The sequence below is a fragment of the Nuphar pumila genome, chromosome 16, assembly GCF_984573655.1.
Source record: "Nuphar pumila chromosome 16, dmNupPumi1.hap1.1, whole genome shotgun sequence".
NCBI lineage: Eukaryota > Viridiplantae > Streptophyta > Magnoliopsida > Nymphaeales > Nymphaeaceae > Nuphar > Nuphar pumila.
Genome location: NC_143264.1, coordinates 50,875,488 through 50,892,632, shown reverse-complemented (window position 1 = coordinate 50,892,632; position 17,145 = coordinate 50,875,488). Strand labels below are relative to the sequence as shown.

The 17,145-nt window shown below is 36.9% G+C and overlaps 1 protein-coding gene across 1 annotated transcript; it reads right to left on the bottom strand.

Annotated features, from left to right (window-relative positions):
• Positions 1-213: 213 nt before the first annotated feature.
• LOC149813236 (uncharacterized) lies at positions 214-762 on the bottom strand. Its single transcript, XM_089991089.1, has one exon. It carries the CDS (start codon positions 760-762, stop codon positions 214-216), a length of 549 nt encoding a protein of 182 aa, XP_089847215.1.
• Between the last annotated feature and the right edge of the window lie 16,383 nt (positions 763-17,145).

Sequence of the window (17,145 nt, the reverse complement as noted above, 5' to 3'; positions counted from 1 at the left end):
AGGGAGATACACTCGGCCTTATAAAACCTTTGTCGAGAAGCTCCTGCAACTGTTTCTTCAGTTCTACTAACTCTGCAGGTGCCATACGATACGAAGCTCGAGAGACGGGTGTCGTACCGGGACTAGCTTGATCAAGAACTTAATCTCTCGATGCAGTGGCAAACCTGGCAAATTCTCGAGAAAGACATCCGAGAACTCACAAACAACGTCTAACTACTCAAAGGGTGTCGCATGGCTGTCTTGCGCAGACACACTAGCCAAGAACACCATACAACCCTGCTTGTGGTACATGGAGATCTTCAATGCGGAAATAATCTTCACCTCGCTTGTGGGTCTAGTCGAATGGAATGACAATGTAGACAAATTTGGATGCTCCAAGATAACTTTCTTGCCCTCACATTGGAGGGTAGCATTATGTCTGAACAACCAGTCCATGCCCAGAATGACATCATAGAACATCATATCTAATACAACCAAGTTGGCAGACAACTCATGCCCTTCGATCACAATGCAAATTGCCAGAAAATACTTCCCGCATGAAGAGGATGCACCCATAGGTGACATCACATCAAGAGCTTTTCTAAGGTTGGAAGGAACCAATTTAAGCAATTTCGTAAATGGAGCAAAAATAAAGCTATGGGTCGCACCCGAATCAAACATCATGAAAGCAAAGTGATCAACGACTAAGAAGATACCTTTGATCAGGTCAGTCTTATTGCCCTGAGTAGCTGCTGTAGCCGCGTAGACTTGCCCATTGGTCATGCATTGTCTTTATTGCTGCTGCTGCAGTGGCTGTTGTTACTGCTGTCCTCCCTGAGCCGCTGGCTTGTCCAAACAAAATGAAGCAATGTACTCTGGTTGCTGGCACTGGTAGCAGACCCCCTTAAACATCAGGTAAAAGCCCAGTGGATGGCTCTTGCCGCACTTGCGACATACTAGCAAGGCCTTTCCTTGTTACCTCTGCTGCTGGGGTCGACCCTGCTGTGTACCCTGTTGTTGCCCGTCACGAGTCCATTGCTTCTTGCCGCCTTACACCTTTCCTCCTGCAGGTGGGTTCTTCCTCGTTCCGCCTCAAGAACCACCTCTGTTGCCACCTCCCTTCTGCGATACACTTCTAGACCTCTCCTAATCCTCCGTCAGAACTGTAGCTGACTCGATCGCATCAGACAAGTTAGTAGGTCGACTCATCAGCACACGAGTTCGCAGTCCATCCTTCAGCCTACACACATACTTCATCGCCCTCGCCTTCTCATTCTTGAAGAGGTTCGGGCAGTACCTTTTGAGACTCTAAAATCTAGTGGTGTAGTCCACCAGACTCATGTTCTCCTAAGTCAAACACCTCCCAGGGAATCATGTCCATGTTAGTGAACTTCACCCTTCGTAGGGTGTTCCACCACTTCTTGGCATCACCCTTCAAACGATACGTGCCAAATGGTGTCTTTCTATCCTCGGGGATAGGCAGTACGTTGAATGTCTGCTTAATCTCCTTGAGCCATCTCTCTGCTGCTTCTGGGTCAGCCTTGCCCACAAAAGTCGGCGGGTCCAACTTCAAGAACCTCTCGAAGGAAATGCCATTTGTGTTTGGAATAACCTCAATAGGAGGGTCATGCATAGCTGCCCGTGTTGCCTGCGTAGCCTATGCCGCCTACATGGCCCATGTTGGCTGCACCGCATGTGTTGTCTGTGTCACCTGTGTCGTCATGGTCTCGGTCAAGGTGTGGATGACATCCATCATGAAATCTCTCTGCTCTTGCCAGTTCGCGGGAGCACTCGTGGAAGATGAAGCACCTCTGCGTGCATGCAACATCTACAACACACATATTTTTTCACAAAAATTAGACCCTTACCGATCCTACCCCCTTGAGGTTGATCCCGAATAAATTCTTTCATAGAATTACATCAAGATTCTTAATGCACACTATAAGAGATTTAATCATGAATACAAACAATATAAGAGATTTAATGCTTAATTAAAAGCATTAAACAACCTTACCAGTGAAGGAGACTGCTCTAGAGTACGAGGCACGACTTGATGACACTTTGGAACATGGCTCACTTACCAAAATTTAAAAACTTAATGTTAAAAAGATGATAAAAGTGTAAGATTTTATGGTGGCTCTAATACCAAACCTGTAACGACACCAACTTATACCCCTTAAAATGCAGATTTTTTTTATCAATTGCAGAAATATTTCCAGAGACTTGGGGCCTTTACAGTTCCACTCCCAATTGAATAGCCAAACACACCACAAGAGATCTTACATTTATCATCCCAAACTGTAGCAATGCATTATTTATTAATCATAAAAGAAAGAGTATCTAACAATAATTGCAAAAGACATATCATAGTTATTTTAATGACATAAAAGTAAATAACGAAAAAGACTAAGCCACGCTGTCCCTCTGTGAACTATACAGCAAAAGTGTGACACTCGTAGCTCTACTAGAAGCTAGTCACTATCACTAATCTCCTGTGCTTGCAAAAAACTACAGAAGTAGGGTGTCAAAAATCTGAGGAATTCTGCGTATGAATCCCTCTAATGAAATAAATGAGCATAAAGAATACAAATAAGATTTTATACAATAATTTAGAGGAATACAATTATAACAAATTCATAATTCAATTTAAGTATTCATGCAATATGGAACAATTACTAAGCATGAGAAAACATTAATAAATAATAGGGATCACAATTTAAGTAACCAGGACATTTAACATGCTTTAGGAAACAAATTATGCATTCACCAACATTTAACAGTTAAGGAAATAAGTAAATATGCATGATCTAATGCATAACAGGAAAATGCATGACTTATGTGCAATGCATGAATACTTTATTATTTTTTCTTAAAGTTTTCTTTTCCATATGCATGTCCTATCAAATGCATACAATTTAAGTTCATTTTTTTAATTACTGTTGCCCGCGGATACACCAAATGGGTAAAAATTCCTGAGGTCAAGTAGGGTTCTCAGGGTAACTTAGTACACAAGTTGTATTTTATTACTGAGTTTCAAACTTAGCCCTATACCAAATCACCTTTAGAACATTAGACCTCCATATCTAATATCGTGACATTAAGGACCTCCACATCCAATAGTGTCACTATCTTGGTATACCAAAACAACAACTGTGTCTAACATACCACCCTCAAGTCAAGTGACAGACTATCCCTAAAATCATGGTCAGGAGAAAGAACCTCAATATCGGGTTTAGGGGTAATAAATAAAGCACACAAAGTTTTTGTATCCTCGTGGTCCCCCAAAACCGAATATCTAAGATGCCCACTCTTTTGATGGGAGATCTCAGAATATATATTACATTGTTCTTATTCATTATCTTTTTATTAAAAGCCAATTATTAAGTTTTGTAATTCAACATGCAAAAGCAAAGTCAAAAGTTCGCATCTACCACTGCGAGAGTCATCATGAGACTCCCACCCATGGAAACACATAGAACAGTGTAAACACAATGAAATAAAAATAAATATGATTTCTGCAATGCATTTAAAAGTAAGTAAGGAAAGAGCACCCAGTGTCCGAGGCTCTTCATGCCTGCAATAATTCACTTGGATCATCGATGAATCACGTGCAACAACCATAGCAATAGGCCATACATGCACTAAATCACATGCATTCTCAATGTACATTCGTATATACCAGTTCAATGTGCATGGAATATAACGTTCATGTGCATGTGTTCATTATTCAAGTATATGTGCAATAACATTAGTGTGGTCGGTTGTGCATATGTTTTTATGCAATCCATGTGTTTGCAAATTCATATCTTTATGACAAGTGCACATATCCACTTCATGCTCATATCCATGTCAATGCATTCTTGCACACACACACACCTACAAAAATTTTAGGTATTTAGGTACACTAAACCAAGCTTGAAATAACACTTTACGTGAGCATATCATAATCAGTCAAGCACATGCAAAATTTTAACCTTAGCATGTATCCAATTTCATTCATAACACATTCTGGATGGTAACGTGCATGTACTCAATACTGTGTTATTGTTTTTTTTTTTGTAAACACACTCACCCAATCGAGCCCACTCGGCTCGGCTCATATGGACCAAACAAGCCGAGTAATCAAGTCTATCAACCTAACTTGGACACTCTCCAGGTATGACCATACAAAATTTTCATGTATATATATATATTTACAAGGTTCACACCCAGCCGACCGAGTCGGTTGGGGTTCACAGTGAGCCCAACTGACCTGAGTTAGTTGGGTCGGGTCTGACCAACCCTACCAAACCTATCCCAGTCCCACCCAAGGGCCGGACTGGGCTAGACAGGCCTCTTCCAAGCCGGGTTGGCTGAGCCAGCCCAGCCGACCTTGTCGGCTGGGCCTGACAGCCCATGCACAGGCCCAACCCGAGCCTGTGTGTATGTGCTGCCAGGACGTGGCTGACAACCCCAAAGGCTAACAAAATTCTTTTTTTTTTTGAGGTGTTTGCCCAGTCGAGCCCTCTCGGCTGGGCCCCTGCGTGCACAACAGGAGTGGCAGGCCAGTTGAACTGGTTCAGCTGAACCTGGTAAGTGTGAACACCCCAAAATTTTTAAAATTTTATATAAATCCCCTTTTTGCCCATAGCCCCCATTTTCTGAGTAATTGAGTCAATTTTGAGCTAAAATTTTAGTTATTTCTCGGATTCACTGGAATCAAAATCCATTTTCTATATCTGACTCGATTTTGGATCTGGATCTAGTGCCAAAACCCGAATCTGAGCCTCTTTATCCAATCTTTAAACCGAATTTACAAAAATACCAAAAATAATTTTTAAAAGGTTCAGACAGTCCATCCAGTATCTATTTGGATCCACTTTCCTATATTTCTCAATTCAAGGTCCAAAAACTCTAATATTTCCTCAAAATTTGGATCTGAACCCATTTTCGGAAGAAAATTCCAAAGAATAACCTGAATTCTCAGAAAACCCCTCTTTTGTAAATAATTTTAAAATTTTGCAAAATTAGTTTAAAATCCTTCAGTTTTTAGAGTTTTTATTTCAAAAATACCAAAAAAATATAGAAATTACAAAAAAAAAGAACAAAAAATAAAATAAAAAAGAAAAACACAAAAACAATAGTTTTAGAAATCCCTTTTTGAAAATGGACTTTTTGCTAAAGCCCTCTTTTTGAGAAAATCGTTTTGAAAAGGAGCCGCTCTTCTGAAATTTTTAAAAAAATCTTCATACCCGATTCGTAACTTTTCTAACGACCTCCCGCTATAAAGGGAGACCACTGGGGGAGGTGGAAGGCATCCATTTTCACGATCTCGCAACGCCCATCCGATCCCTCTCTCGATCAAGTCTCCTCCCCTCTTCTTCTTCTTCTTCATTGGAAAAAGACTTTAAGAAAAAGGCGGAAGGGAAGCTCCTTCCTCCCTTTGCAAAGCGAAGCAATCTGGTAAGTCGCCGTTCTCCTTTCCTCTGGTTTCCTCTTCTTTAATTTCCTTTGAAAATTTTCCTATTATCGCCCCATTAACGCACCAAAGGTGGTGTTGGATTGCCTATAGAAATCTCAACTCATCTGTGTTTAACATCTATAGGAATCCTCAGATTCCAACACTTTCATTCCTTTGTTATAGATTTTTCTTCCGATTTCTTATTTTATTGCACATCATCATCTCAATTTTGTTTTCCTTTTTGTTCTTTCTTTCTGTATTTTTTTTTTACTGATTGCATTTCCATTTTGCTTTTACCAACATGATCGGCCTCCTTAAGACATTAGCATAATCGTGGTCTTCATCTGGGCCTAATCTATGGAGAAATCCACCTGTATTCCATTTACATTTGAAACGATCTCCATGATGATATCTGATCTGATCCTGTATGAGATCAGATTCATTTTGTAGAAGTTTTCAATCAATTACATTGAGTTTCCTTCTTTCCTAAGATTATAATCACTTTGTTGACTCATTTTGTGATTTGAGTCCTTTCAATGTAAAAATGCTCTCTGCACCTTGATCGTTATTTCCTTGTAGCCGATTCGCGTTTTCTTTTTCTTTCTCTTTGATTTTAGGTTTGCATTTTCTCTCTGTTGTTTTGAGTTCTTAGTTTTATTGTGATTTCCTTCTCTTATTTCAATTGTTATGCCATAGCTGATTCTCAATTCCCTTTTGCTAATCTATTCATGCTTTGATCATTTTTTTTCTCTTTTGTTTTTTTTCTTTCTTTATCTGCATTCTCTATTACCTTATGCTTTCATCAATTCATTATGTTACCTTTCTCTTATTTCTTTTACTGTAATTTATGTCTTTCTTTTCTTGTAATTTCGTTTAATACAACCTGTTCATTCCCTGTTCTAGCCTTCCATCTAGGGTGATGATTTCTTTAGTCATATCCAGTACTTTGCCAGTTATATCGCTCATGGATGAGGCCATTAGTAAGAACCTTGTATTATGATTTCTGTTATTATAGTCCTTATTGAATTTTATGCACAAGTTCTGGAGTTGCCTATATCACTGAATGGAATCCCTAGAAATGGTGTCCAGGATTGAGCATTTGAGTACCAGGCTTTTCTTATCCAACTCTGGGAATGTTGTTAGATGGTTTCTTCTGCTTGTAGGTTATCAAATAATTGCTTTATGTTCTGGTCACTCATATTGAAGATTCACCTGTATTTAGATTTACACTTCTCATATAGAATGCCTGCATCCAAATGATATGTAGCATCTGCTTTGCCATTCGGGTTACTCCAGAGCCAACTCGCAGTATAGCTCAGGCCCATATTGCAGAAATTGCGTTTGCTGGTTGAATTTCGTGGTGAGGGATGCTACCTTTTCGCCAACGAATTGCTATATCTGAGCCCCTGCAATCTCACATCGCTACATACCTATCACTCTACATCTTGCACTTATATTTTGCATCTGTATTTTTGCCTGTATGATCCCCACCAATCCATTTTATCGATAGATTTTCTTTGTTGATCTTGCTTGTCACATTTTTTTTCATTATCTGGCTTCAGTGGTGTGATTATCTTCCATCTCATTTTCTATCTCGTTTAATTTGGGTACAATCGTTGCAACAAGAGTTATTTATTTTGATGAATGCCCTCTCATGACTGGCCTGCCACCATCTTACCAATGATCATACTACATTAATGCCCGCATCTTTGGCATGATGTTGTTTTCCTGCCTCATTGAAAATTCCCCTGTGAATATTTCATTTCACTTTGGATTTCTATGGCTTTTGCATTTTCACTTTATATCATTCCTATTTCCTTCATGTTTACTCTTTACTACAGAATCTGGGTATAGGCATTGCTCAGCAAAAATCATTGTGATTTACTAAAGATGCTTCATGGTTTATGCAATCGGTTCTTGATGGATCCATTCAAGATGATGTAGATTCATCTCATCTTCTTTGCTCCTCCCTATGGATGTTTTATACTCCAGCATGTTGTATTTCATCATCATCTCAAACTGCAGGTGTTATTTCCTGTTAATTTTATCATCTGCTAAATCTCTTGTTTATCATTGCATATTTTTGTTATTTCACTTATTACACACGAATTCTTGTTTTGAGCTGATCTCATCTACCTGCTTACAATAATATTTCATTCACTAAAATTGTGTTGTGGACTTTGACTCTCCGGTTTCTATGTAATGGTGATGAAGATTTACCTCAATGTACCTTGTCTATGTATCGTGGTGCCATTCATATGTTGTTTTGATGCCTCTCGTCAGCCATCTACATTTTATTCCATGTGTCGTGTGTCATGTATCCCCATAAAAGGGAAAATTACAGGTTGAAGGATGATGATGTCGCAAGAAGGTAGTATTGATGCGATGGGTATGGTACCTACAGAGTTGATGGCAAAGGGAATTCTTTTGGGGATGTTATCATTCTGTCTGTCTGAAGGATGTCCATCCTTGCGTGGAGAGGACAATGCATTATCACTGCCCTGTCTACTTTGAACACTTATTTGACTCCATAAAAGACATTTGTGTCATACCGTGTGGGCATACAATTTATATGGCCTATCAGAAAGGGATGAAACTTCATTTTCAATCCACCTACCCGATTGGCTCAAGATTTGTTGGCGATATGTCTAATAAGTGGGAAAAGCATAATCAAGAGACTGCAACAACACCTATGCCCGCAATCTATCAAAACAAAATGGTCTGAATTCCCTGCAATGACAGCTGTATTACATCTGAGGTTCATTTTCATATGATTGCTCAGGAATGCTCGGGGTGTAGTTCTTACAAACAGCAAGGAGAGGGTCGGCTTCATGTTTATCCAGAATTTGATTATACGATCGGATCCCTTTGATAGCTAAAGACTGTGTGGATCAGTTATCAACATCCGTTATTTCACATGGATGTCACCTCCCTGCAAATCTCTAGGCAGAAAGCTTTTCCCCTTGGTGATAGCTTCAAGGATGGGCCATCACCAATTTTGGCATAGAGGATTTCCTTATTGATTGCCAATCATATGCAAAATATGGAAAATTTCCAATGTGGAAAGTTACAACTATGTCAAACCTACCTAATCGGTCCCCAGATCATAAGAAAATGCAACTTCTATTTTTGCCAATGGATGACTTTGGAGCAGATTTTTGTGGATCTTCTTGTCCAAGATAGGCTTGTGAAGGTCGAATCTGAGCATCGTCAGCTTGAGCCCACCACAACCTTTACTCGATTTTCATTGGGCATGATGTTCTTATCAGTACCTGCATATCCACTGCTGCACTTACAACTTCCTACCTTTCCCACTGTGTACAGTATATGCACAACACTACTTCACAACCCTCTTTACCAGTTGCACTTACACCCACTATCCACTTAATCCACCACATTTTTTTTCTACAAACACCACTATAGCAGCACTTGTGCTCTGTTATCATACACCTCTTTAGGCTCATCTGTCATATCCCTTTCCACTCCACTTCAGCATCATCACTTCCGCATGCATCTCCAGCACATTCCACACCTACAACAGTCACAACCACTCTTGTTGCAAACACCAGCTCTTTCATAACACATTTCACAGCTATTATTTGCTACATCATTGCACAATGGCCCTGTTTGTACAACACCTAATACATGCTGCCCAACAACTGGTTCATCATAGTATCACTTCATAAGCACTTAGCTTCCATCAATCACCTGCTGTAGACCTTTTACCTCCCCTTTACCTCATTGCTGGTACACTATATTCTCATAAGCATCCTCACAGTAGTTCATTCACATAATCTCTCCATAGCATATACACAACAACCTTTACCTCTTAGGCCACCATACCTTTTCACTTAGTATGAGCATTATAAATAGATGTAATATACATTTCATCATTCACATGAGCATTATGTTTAGGAAATACATAGACAATCTCTTACCTAGCACATACATATTCCTTAGATATACACATGTATGTTAGTTTCCAATATGATACTCCCTATTGCTTGTGCTAAGCTTGATTTTTGCAGGAAATGTGTAAAGAGTGTTATTTTCTCTTTTGAGATTAATGTAACTCCAATTCCATTAAATGATGTAATAGCTAGATTATAATGAGAATTTACATTTCCTGTATTAGATTAGAATGTATGAGCATGCATATTTTCTATAAATGCTTGTTTCATACCATTTTGCCTTTATTTTTCAAAAATCCATAAATGGGAACACAAATGGCACATGCACCATTCTAATAAAAGGTGATTAAATCCTAAGTTGATGACTTGCATTTATGGCCATAGTCAAAATGTTGACAAAACTTAGGGTTTTCATATTTTATGGAATAACATTGGATCCACACTGGATCTCTTTAAGAAATCATTATGTTTTTCTAAATATTTTCTCCCTTTATTAGAGTTTAACTTGAAATTAACTCAAAATATATATCAATGGCCATAGTCAGGATATATTGAGAGTTAATTTCATTTCAAAACTCTATAAAGGTACAAAAATGTGTTTTATTCTTCATCTGAATTTAAATATAGATTATCTTATAATACATTTTATGACCATAGTGAGAAATATATTATATCTTCAAGCTTATTTCAATTTATTCAAAGAATGAAATATGCTTTTCAATATCCAATTTTCAAAATTCTTTAATTCATTCATCATTTAGGATAGAATTACATCATTTTTCAAAATATTTCAAGTTTTCTTCAAAATCCAAGTGATTTTGAGACAATTTTTCAAATATCTTCTTTATTTCTCAAATCAATCTTCAATTCTTATTCAAATTTATTTGCCTATTCTCAATTCTATCTTATTTTTTAAAATTTAATATCCCAATTTCAAAGTTCAATTTAACTTTGAAATTTCAACTTCATCTCTAAATTCAAAATTCAATTTCCAATTCAAATCAAATTTCAAAGTTCAATTCAACTTTGAAATTCCAAATTTAATTCAATATCCCAGATCGTATTTCAAAGTTTAATTTAAACTTTGAAATTTCCATATTTATCTCCTGACTTCAAAATTCAAGTTTAAAATCAAGTTTATTCTTTATTTTTCAAAATCTCCAAAGTTCTATCTAAAGATTGAGTCTTGATTCTCAATTCAACTCATTTATCCAAAATCAAGGTTTTGAGATTGATTCTGAATCTCAAAATTTGATTTTTCCTAGGTTTAAGCCCACTTTCAAATTCAATCTGGATTTCCAAAATCCAGATCTGTCGTCAAAGTCCCATTTGGATTTTCGAAATCCAATTCCATCTTGGATTTTAGATTTAGAACCCAATTCCATCTTGGATTCCAGATTTCAAGATCCAATTCTATCTTGGATTCCAGATTTCAGATTCAATTTCATCTAGGATTCTAGATTTTAAAAACCAAATTCCATCTAGGATTCCAGATTTCAAATCCCATTCCATCTAGGACTCTAGACTTCAAATCCAATTCCATATCGGATTCCAGATTTAAAACCCAATTCCATCTTGGATTCCAGATTTTGAATCCAACCCCATCTAGGATTCTAGATTTTAAAATCCATCTCCATCTAAGATTCCAAATTTCAAATCCGATTCCATCTTGAATTCAGATTTTAAAATCCAATCCCATTTCCCAATTTGATTTCCAATTCCAAACTCAATTACACTTCCAAATCTCACATTGATTTTCAAATCCAGATTCCAATTCCAACTTTATTTTAAAATTTACTTTCTCCAAGTCTAAATTCAATTTCCAAAATAAAAAATTCCTAATTTGAGTTCTGAATTCAAAACTCAAAACCAAAGATCCCTTTTCAAAATCGATTCTTGAAAATCGATCTAAATTCAAAGTTCATCTTGACTTTGAAATTTCATTCTTACTTCAAAAATTCTAAATTCCAGTTCTCCTTTTATCTTCATCCAAGATTTATTTTCCAAACTCTGCTTATTCCAAGACTTAGAATTTCAAAGTCTCTTCTTCCAGATCCATTGTTCAAGTTTTGAGTTAGATTCAAAATCTAACTTTTTCAAATCAATTTCAACCCTTTGAATCATTTCTTCAAGTATCTTCAAATGTATATCAAAATCACTTGGGAAAATCAAAGTTCTAAAAATCTTTTTTTCAAAAGCATACATCTTTGCATTTTGCATTGCACAAGCATGATTCTTTGTGCATCTAGACTTGGAATAAATTCTTAGACAATATTTAGGCAAAACAAAAGGCATAAAATTTGATCCTTGGTTCGATTACCCCTGGTAAAGGCATCAGGAACGGTTGAACCTCGTATCAACGAACGAATCCCGTCTCTCCATTTTTTCGCAAATTTTCAAAAAATAGAGGCGAGTAATTTCAAAATATTTTTCAAAATTAAGGTCAAGTGAGACCTTTGCAAAAGAGTTCCTCTCTCTTTTTTCTTTTCTTTTCTATCTTTTATTCCCCTTCAAAAAGGGAATATAGGCTAGAAAGGCAAAGAGAAGGAAAATAAAACAAGAGAGAAATTTTTTTACAATGATCACAGTTTTGGCTAGTGTGATGAGACTCATCTTCGTCCGGTCGAATTTATGCCTTTGCTTTGCTTTGATATTATCTAAGTCTTTATTCTTCAAATGTCAGCTTCATTTCCATGCAAACCTTAGGAGCCTATACTTTATCCCAGCTGACATAATGCATATAAGATTTAAGAATGGTTTGGTAGGACCATATTGAGGAGATTATTGCATGTTCCTTAGACTTAGGTATGAAATACAACTCTCTTCAATTCTAGGGATTGAATGCAAACAATGTATGCAAGTGTATGCTTCTCTTCATTTAAATACTATCTCTTTAGGACTTGCATTAGAGCCATCTGGTTTTATTGTATGTTGAACATATTTTCAAAAGCATCCCTACCTATATTGTCCTGGTCTTCACGTTGCTGGGCTGTCTCACTGAACCATAGTTCGGGAGATAGCCTCACAACTAGACCGCTTATTTGGGTTAGCGCCCCCCTACCACGTACTTAAGGGCCATAGTCCGAAGTATATCAGTAGGTGCTTAAGGATGTTGAAGAGCCATTACCTTAGAACCAGAGAAATTTCTATGCCACATACTTCGAGCTTCAGCTTGAGTATGTCAGCGTACCTTGATTGGAATAAGATGATCTGAACCACAGAGTTAGGATTAAGGTCCTACAAGCCATTTCAAATATTGCATTTAGAGTTAGCTTTTAGGGAGTGCAGTTTGTGCATCCTTGTTTGTACAACTGTGATTCTGTGATATTTATTATATTTTCTTATATTTTTCAAAGCCTCTGGGTATATTATTCAAAATCTCCTCTTTGTTTTCAAAACTCAGGTGTATTTTCCTTTTTTCTTCTGATTTCTTTAATTCTTTTGATCCTGCCTGCAAATTCTTCAAATTTTAAATCTTTGTCATCTATTTTTTGAACTCTTTTTTCTTCATATCTTCCAGTGTATCTTCTAATTCTATTCCAAAAAATTCTTTTGCCTTTTTACAATAAAGTCACTTTTTGTCAAGAGATATCTTTTTTCAAAATAACATTCGTTCTTTATATTTTTAGTTGTTTATTCCTCCCCATGGAGTAACAAATGTAATTGTCACAAATTTTGTGATGACTCAATCTCTAGTAATGGGATATCATTTTCAAATCTATTAACCTGATTCCTTCTCTTGTCAAAAATTTCTCACAAAAATTCTTCAGTCTAAACCCTCCCTTTACTCTACAGAAAACATTGCTATTCAATATGGTTCAGACGAGGACAGGAAAGTAGACTTTTCAACAATACATCGACAGTGAGATAAAAGGAATGAACTCACCTAGGTCATCCAGAGGACAGAGCTAGGACAAAGGAGATGATGTTGATCCAGTTATCTACAGTTTGTTCCAGAAAATGATGGCCAAGATGGTGTCAGAACAAGCTAAGGCCAGTCCAAAGAAAACATCTCCTAAGAACAAACTCAAGAAGAAGGTTGTGAGAAAGCAAGTAAGAATCATCAGAAAGAAGGTTCAGCCAAACAAAACTTTTGAGGGCACAAAATCAGTAGAGGAAGAATCAGAAGAAGACTCAGAAGAAGAACAACCTGTGTTCATTCAGAACCCTCTACGGCAGTCTATGAAAATAGCTGAAGAGCTTGAATCAGTGAACAAACCCAAATATGGGATCCCAACAGAAGATCCGATGCGCGAGCAGCTGAGGGAAGTAACTCGAGCAGTAAAAGACATTCAAGCCAAGAGTAAGGGCAAGCAGACCTATATTGGTGAGGACTTCTACGACGACCTAGACGGAGATGATAATATGGAGAATCTCCTCCATAAATTTATCAAGTTTGATGGAACGAGCAATCCAAAAGCCCACCTAGCTATATTCTATGCAGAATGAAGCCGTTTTAGGAAAGATAATAGGGCTTTGTTCATATGCTTTCCTCATAGTCTAGAAGGCACAACAACCAGGTGGTATGCAGACCATATCAACCCTATCGAACTACGAGAGTTCGATAAAGTGGTAAATTTGTTCATTGAGTGCTTCTTATTCAACACTAAGGCTTCGCCCACTCTCAACCATCTGTATAACCTGAAACAGAATGAGAATGAGAAAGTAGGAGAGTTCATTCACAGGTGGAGAAACACCTGTAACAAGATGAAGATCCCCATCCCAGAGGAGCACGCGCTGCAGATAATCCTCAATAACTTTTCCCAACCTCTGAGGAGTCTCATCTCCACTGCTCCAGTGAAATCCTTCATTAAGTTGATTGAACGAGCCAAATAGCTCGAGACAGGAATAGAAAACGGAGTCTACAAAGGCATCACTCTCATTAAGAACAGTCAGGATCCAAAAAGGAAGACAAATGCCACGTTCTCCGCCAACTCTGGTGACAGTAACGGTAAGGGTAGTAAGAACCACAATGCAACTCAAGAGGAAAAGTCTTCCAAACAGAATGACAAGTTGTCTCAGTCCAACTTTCCATAAAAGGAAAAGATAAAGCGCGAAGGTTGGAGTAATGATCGTGCGTTCACTCCTCTTAAACAAACGCTCGAAGAAACCCTTGAATTCATGCTGACCAAGAGATTAGTGAAGCTCCCAAAGGCCACGAATCCTCCCACAATCATGGGAAGGTTCATGAATCAATTCTACAAGTTCCATCGGGCAGTGGGGCATGACATCGATCATTGTTTTGTCTTAAAAAATATTGTTCAAGATCGCATTAACAAGTGTTTTCTTGTTAAAGACGAAGAAGAAGATGAGCTGGCCATCCTGACCAAGCCTTTCCCAGACCACTTAGAAAATTGATGATGCCAAAGTTTTCTGCTTTCTTCCCTTTTTGCCAGTCACCTTGTAGGGGCAGGTCAGCCCCAGTCTTTTTGTGACCTTTGGTCAAGTGCTTGTAAATATGCAGTCTTTTGTTATCAGCTTTGCTTATCAATGAAATGTCAATTTTATTTGTATCTTTGATGTTCAATACTTCTTTCTTTTGCCACATTGGGGCACCTTTTTTAAATATAATATTTTCATTTCAAGAATCTTCTTTGTCATCGACTTCTATTAAGACACATTAAATTCCTATTCTTTTTAAGATGAGGGACAATCCTGACATCATCCACGAGAGAAATGAAATTACCTATGAGGGTTTTTATCCGAAATTGTGAAATTTTGAGAATTTCTGCAAATTTTTTGTCATGATCGCCGAGGGTTCAATATTTTTGTCCAATCCTTTTTCAAATCAACCCTTGTGTTGATCTTCTTTTCCAAAATTGGTTTCAAACCGTTGTCTTAAAAAACAATCAACCCTTGTGTTGATCTTCTTTTCCACAATTGGTTTTGAACCGTTGTCTTCAAAAAAAAGAAAAAAGCAACCCTTGTGTTGCTCTTCTTTTTCAAAATAGGTTTCGAACCATTGTCTTAAAAAAAATCAACCCTTGTGTTGATCTTCTTTTACAAAATAAGTCTCGAACCATTGTCTTCAAAAGTCAACCCTTGTGTTGATCTTCTTTTCCAAAATTAGTTTTGAACCATTATCTTCAAAAATCAACCCTCATGTTGATCTTTCTTCAAAATCAACCCTCGAGTTGATCTTTCTTCAAAATTGACTCTCGCGTTGATCATTCTTCAAAATCAACCTTGCGGTTGATCCTCTTCCCAAAATTTTTTTTTCACTTGTCTTTCAAATGAACATTCTCCTCTCATTTTAAAGATCCCATGTGCAGACAGGATCAGACACAACTCTTTTTTCTTTAATTTTTATCAATTTTCATTTATCTTTATTAGTTTTATTAAATTTTATTGATTTTTATCAATTTTATCAATTCTATTGATTTTCCATCAATTTTCATCAATTTTGTTAATCTTAAATCCATTCGTTCCCATTCAGGATAAGTGATAATCCTGAGACTCCTCATAGGAGCAATAATGCTACCTATGAGATTTTTTTTTCAAGGCAAATTTTCATCAATTTCCTCAAATTTTCTCCATTTTTATCAATCTTCCATCAAATTCTATCTCTTTCTATCTTCTCAAATTTTATTTATCCCCGTTCAGGATAAGGGGTTAATCCTGAAAATCGGACCGCATACAGCTAACTATGCTGGTCCATCTAAATCATAAGTCATAAATCTTTCATTTCCCTTCTAAATTCAAGTCTCAGGTTATCTCTTCACAAATTCCTTTTTTTCCGCTCAGGTTAAGGGATAAACCTGAACCTCGGCCTTTGAGGTATTTCCTTCTTCCCGCTCAGGTTAAGTGATAAACCTGAACCTCGACCTTCGAGGTATTTCCTTCTTCCCTCTCAGGTTAAGGGATAAACCTGAACCTCGGCCTTCGAGGTATCTCCTTCTTCCCTCTCAGGTTAAGGGATAAACCTGAACCTCGTTCGTCGAGGTATTTCTTTTTTTCCCCTTCAGGATAAGAGATAATCCTGAAATCTTTTATCATCTTTCAATTTTCCACCAATTTTCAGCAGACTTTCGTCAGTTTTTATCAATTTTTATTCTTTGTCATTTTTTATCAATTTTATTGATTCTTTATTAATTTTTATCAATTTTATTGATTCTTTGTCAATCTTTATCAATTTTTATTCTTTGTTAATTTTTATCAATTTTATTAATTCTTCATCAACTTTTTATCAATTTTGTCAAATTTTTATTTCTGCCCCCTCCCCCTTCAGGTTAAGGGTTAAACTTGAACCTCGTTCTCAAAGGTATTTCCCTTTTAGGTTAAGTGATAAAACCTGAATCATTTTCCATAATTTCCTAAAAAATTCTCATCAATTTTTATTCTTTCCCCTTTAGGATAAAGGATAATCCTAAAACCCCGGTAATCATTCCCGCTTCGATTTCTGAATGCCTTTAGAATGTCGGTCTCCTTTTCAACTCTCAGTTGAAAAATCCAGTGCTCGTATTGGTACATTTTCAAAAATCCAGTGCTCATACTGGTACATTTTTCAAAATCCAGTGCTCATACTGGTACATTTTTCAAAATCCAGTGCTCGTATTGATACATTTTCAAAATCCCATGCTCGTACTGGTACATTTAAAAATTCAGTGCTCATACTGGTGCATTTTCAAAATCCAGTGCTCGTACTGGTATATTTTCAAAAATCCAGTGCTCGTACTGGTATGCTTTCAAAATTCAGTGTTCGTACTGGTGCATTTTTAAAATCCAGTGCTCATACTGGTATATTTTCAAAATCCAGTACTCGTACTGGTGTATTTTCAAAATCCAATGCTCATACTAGTATATTTTTAAAAAAAA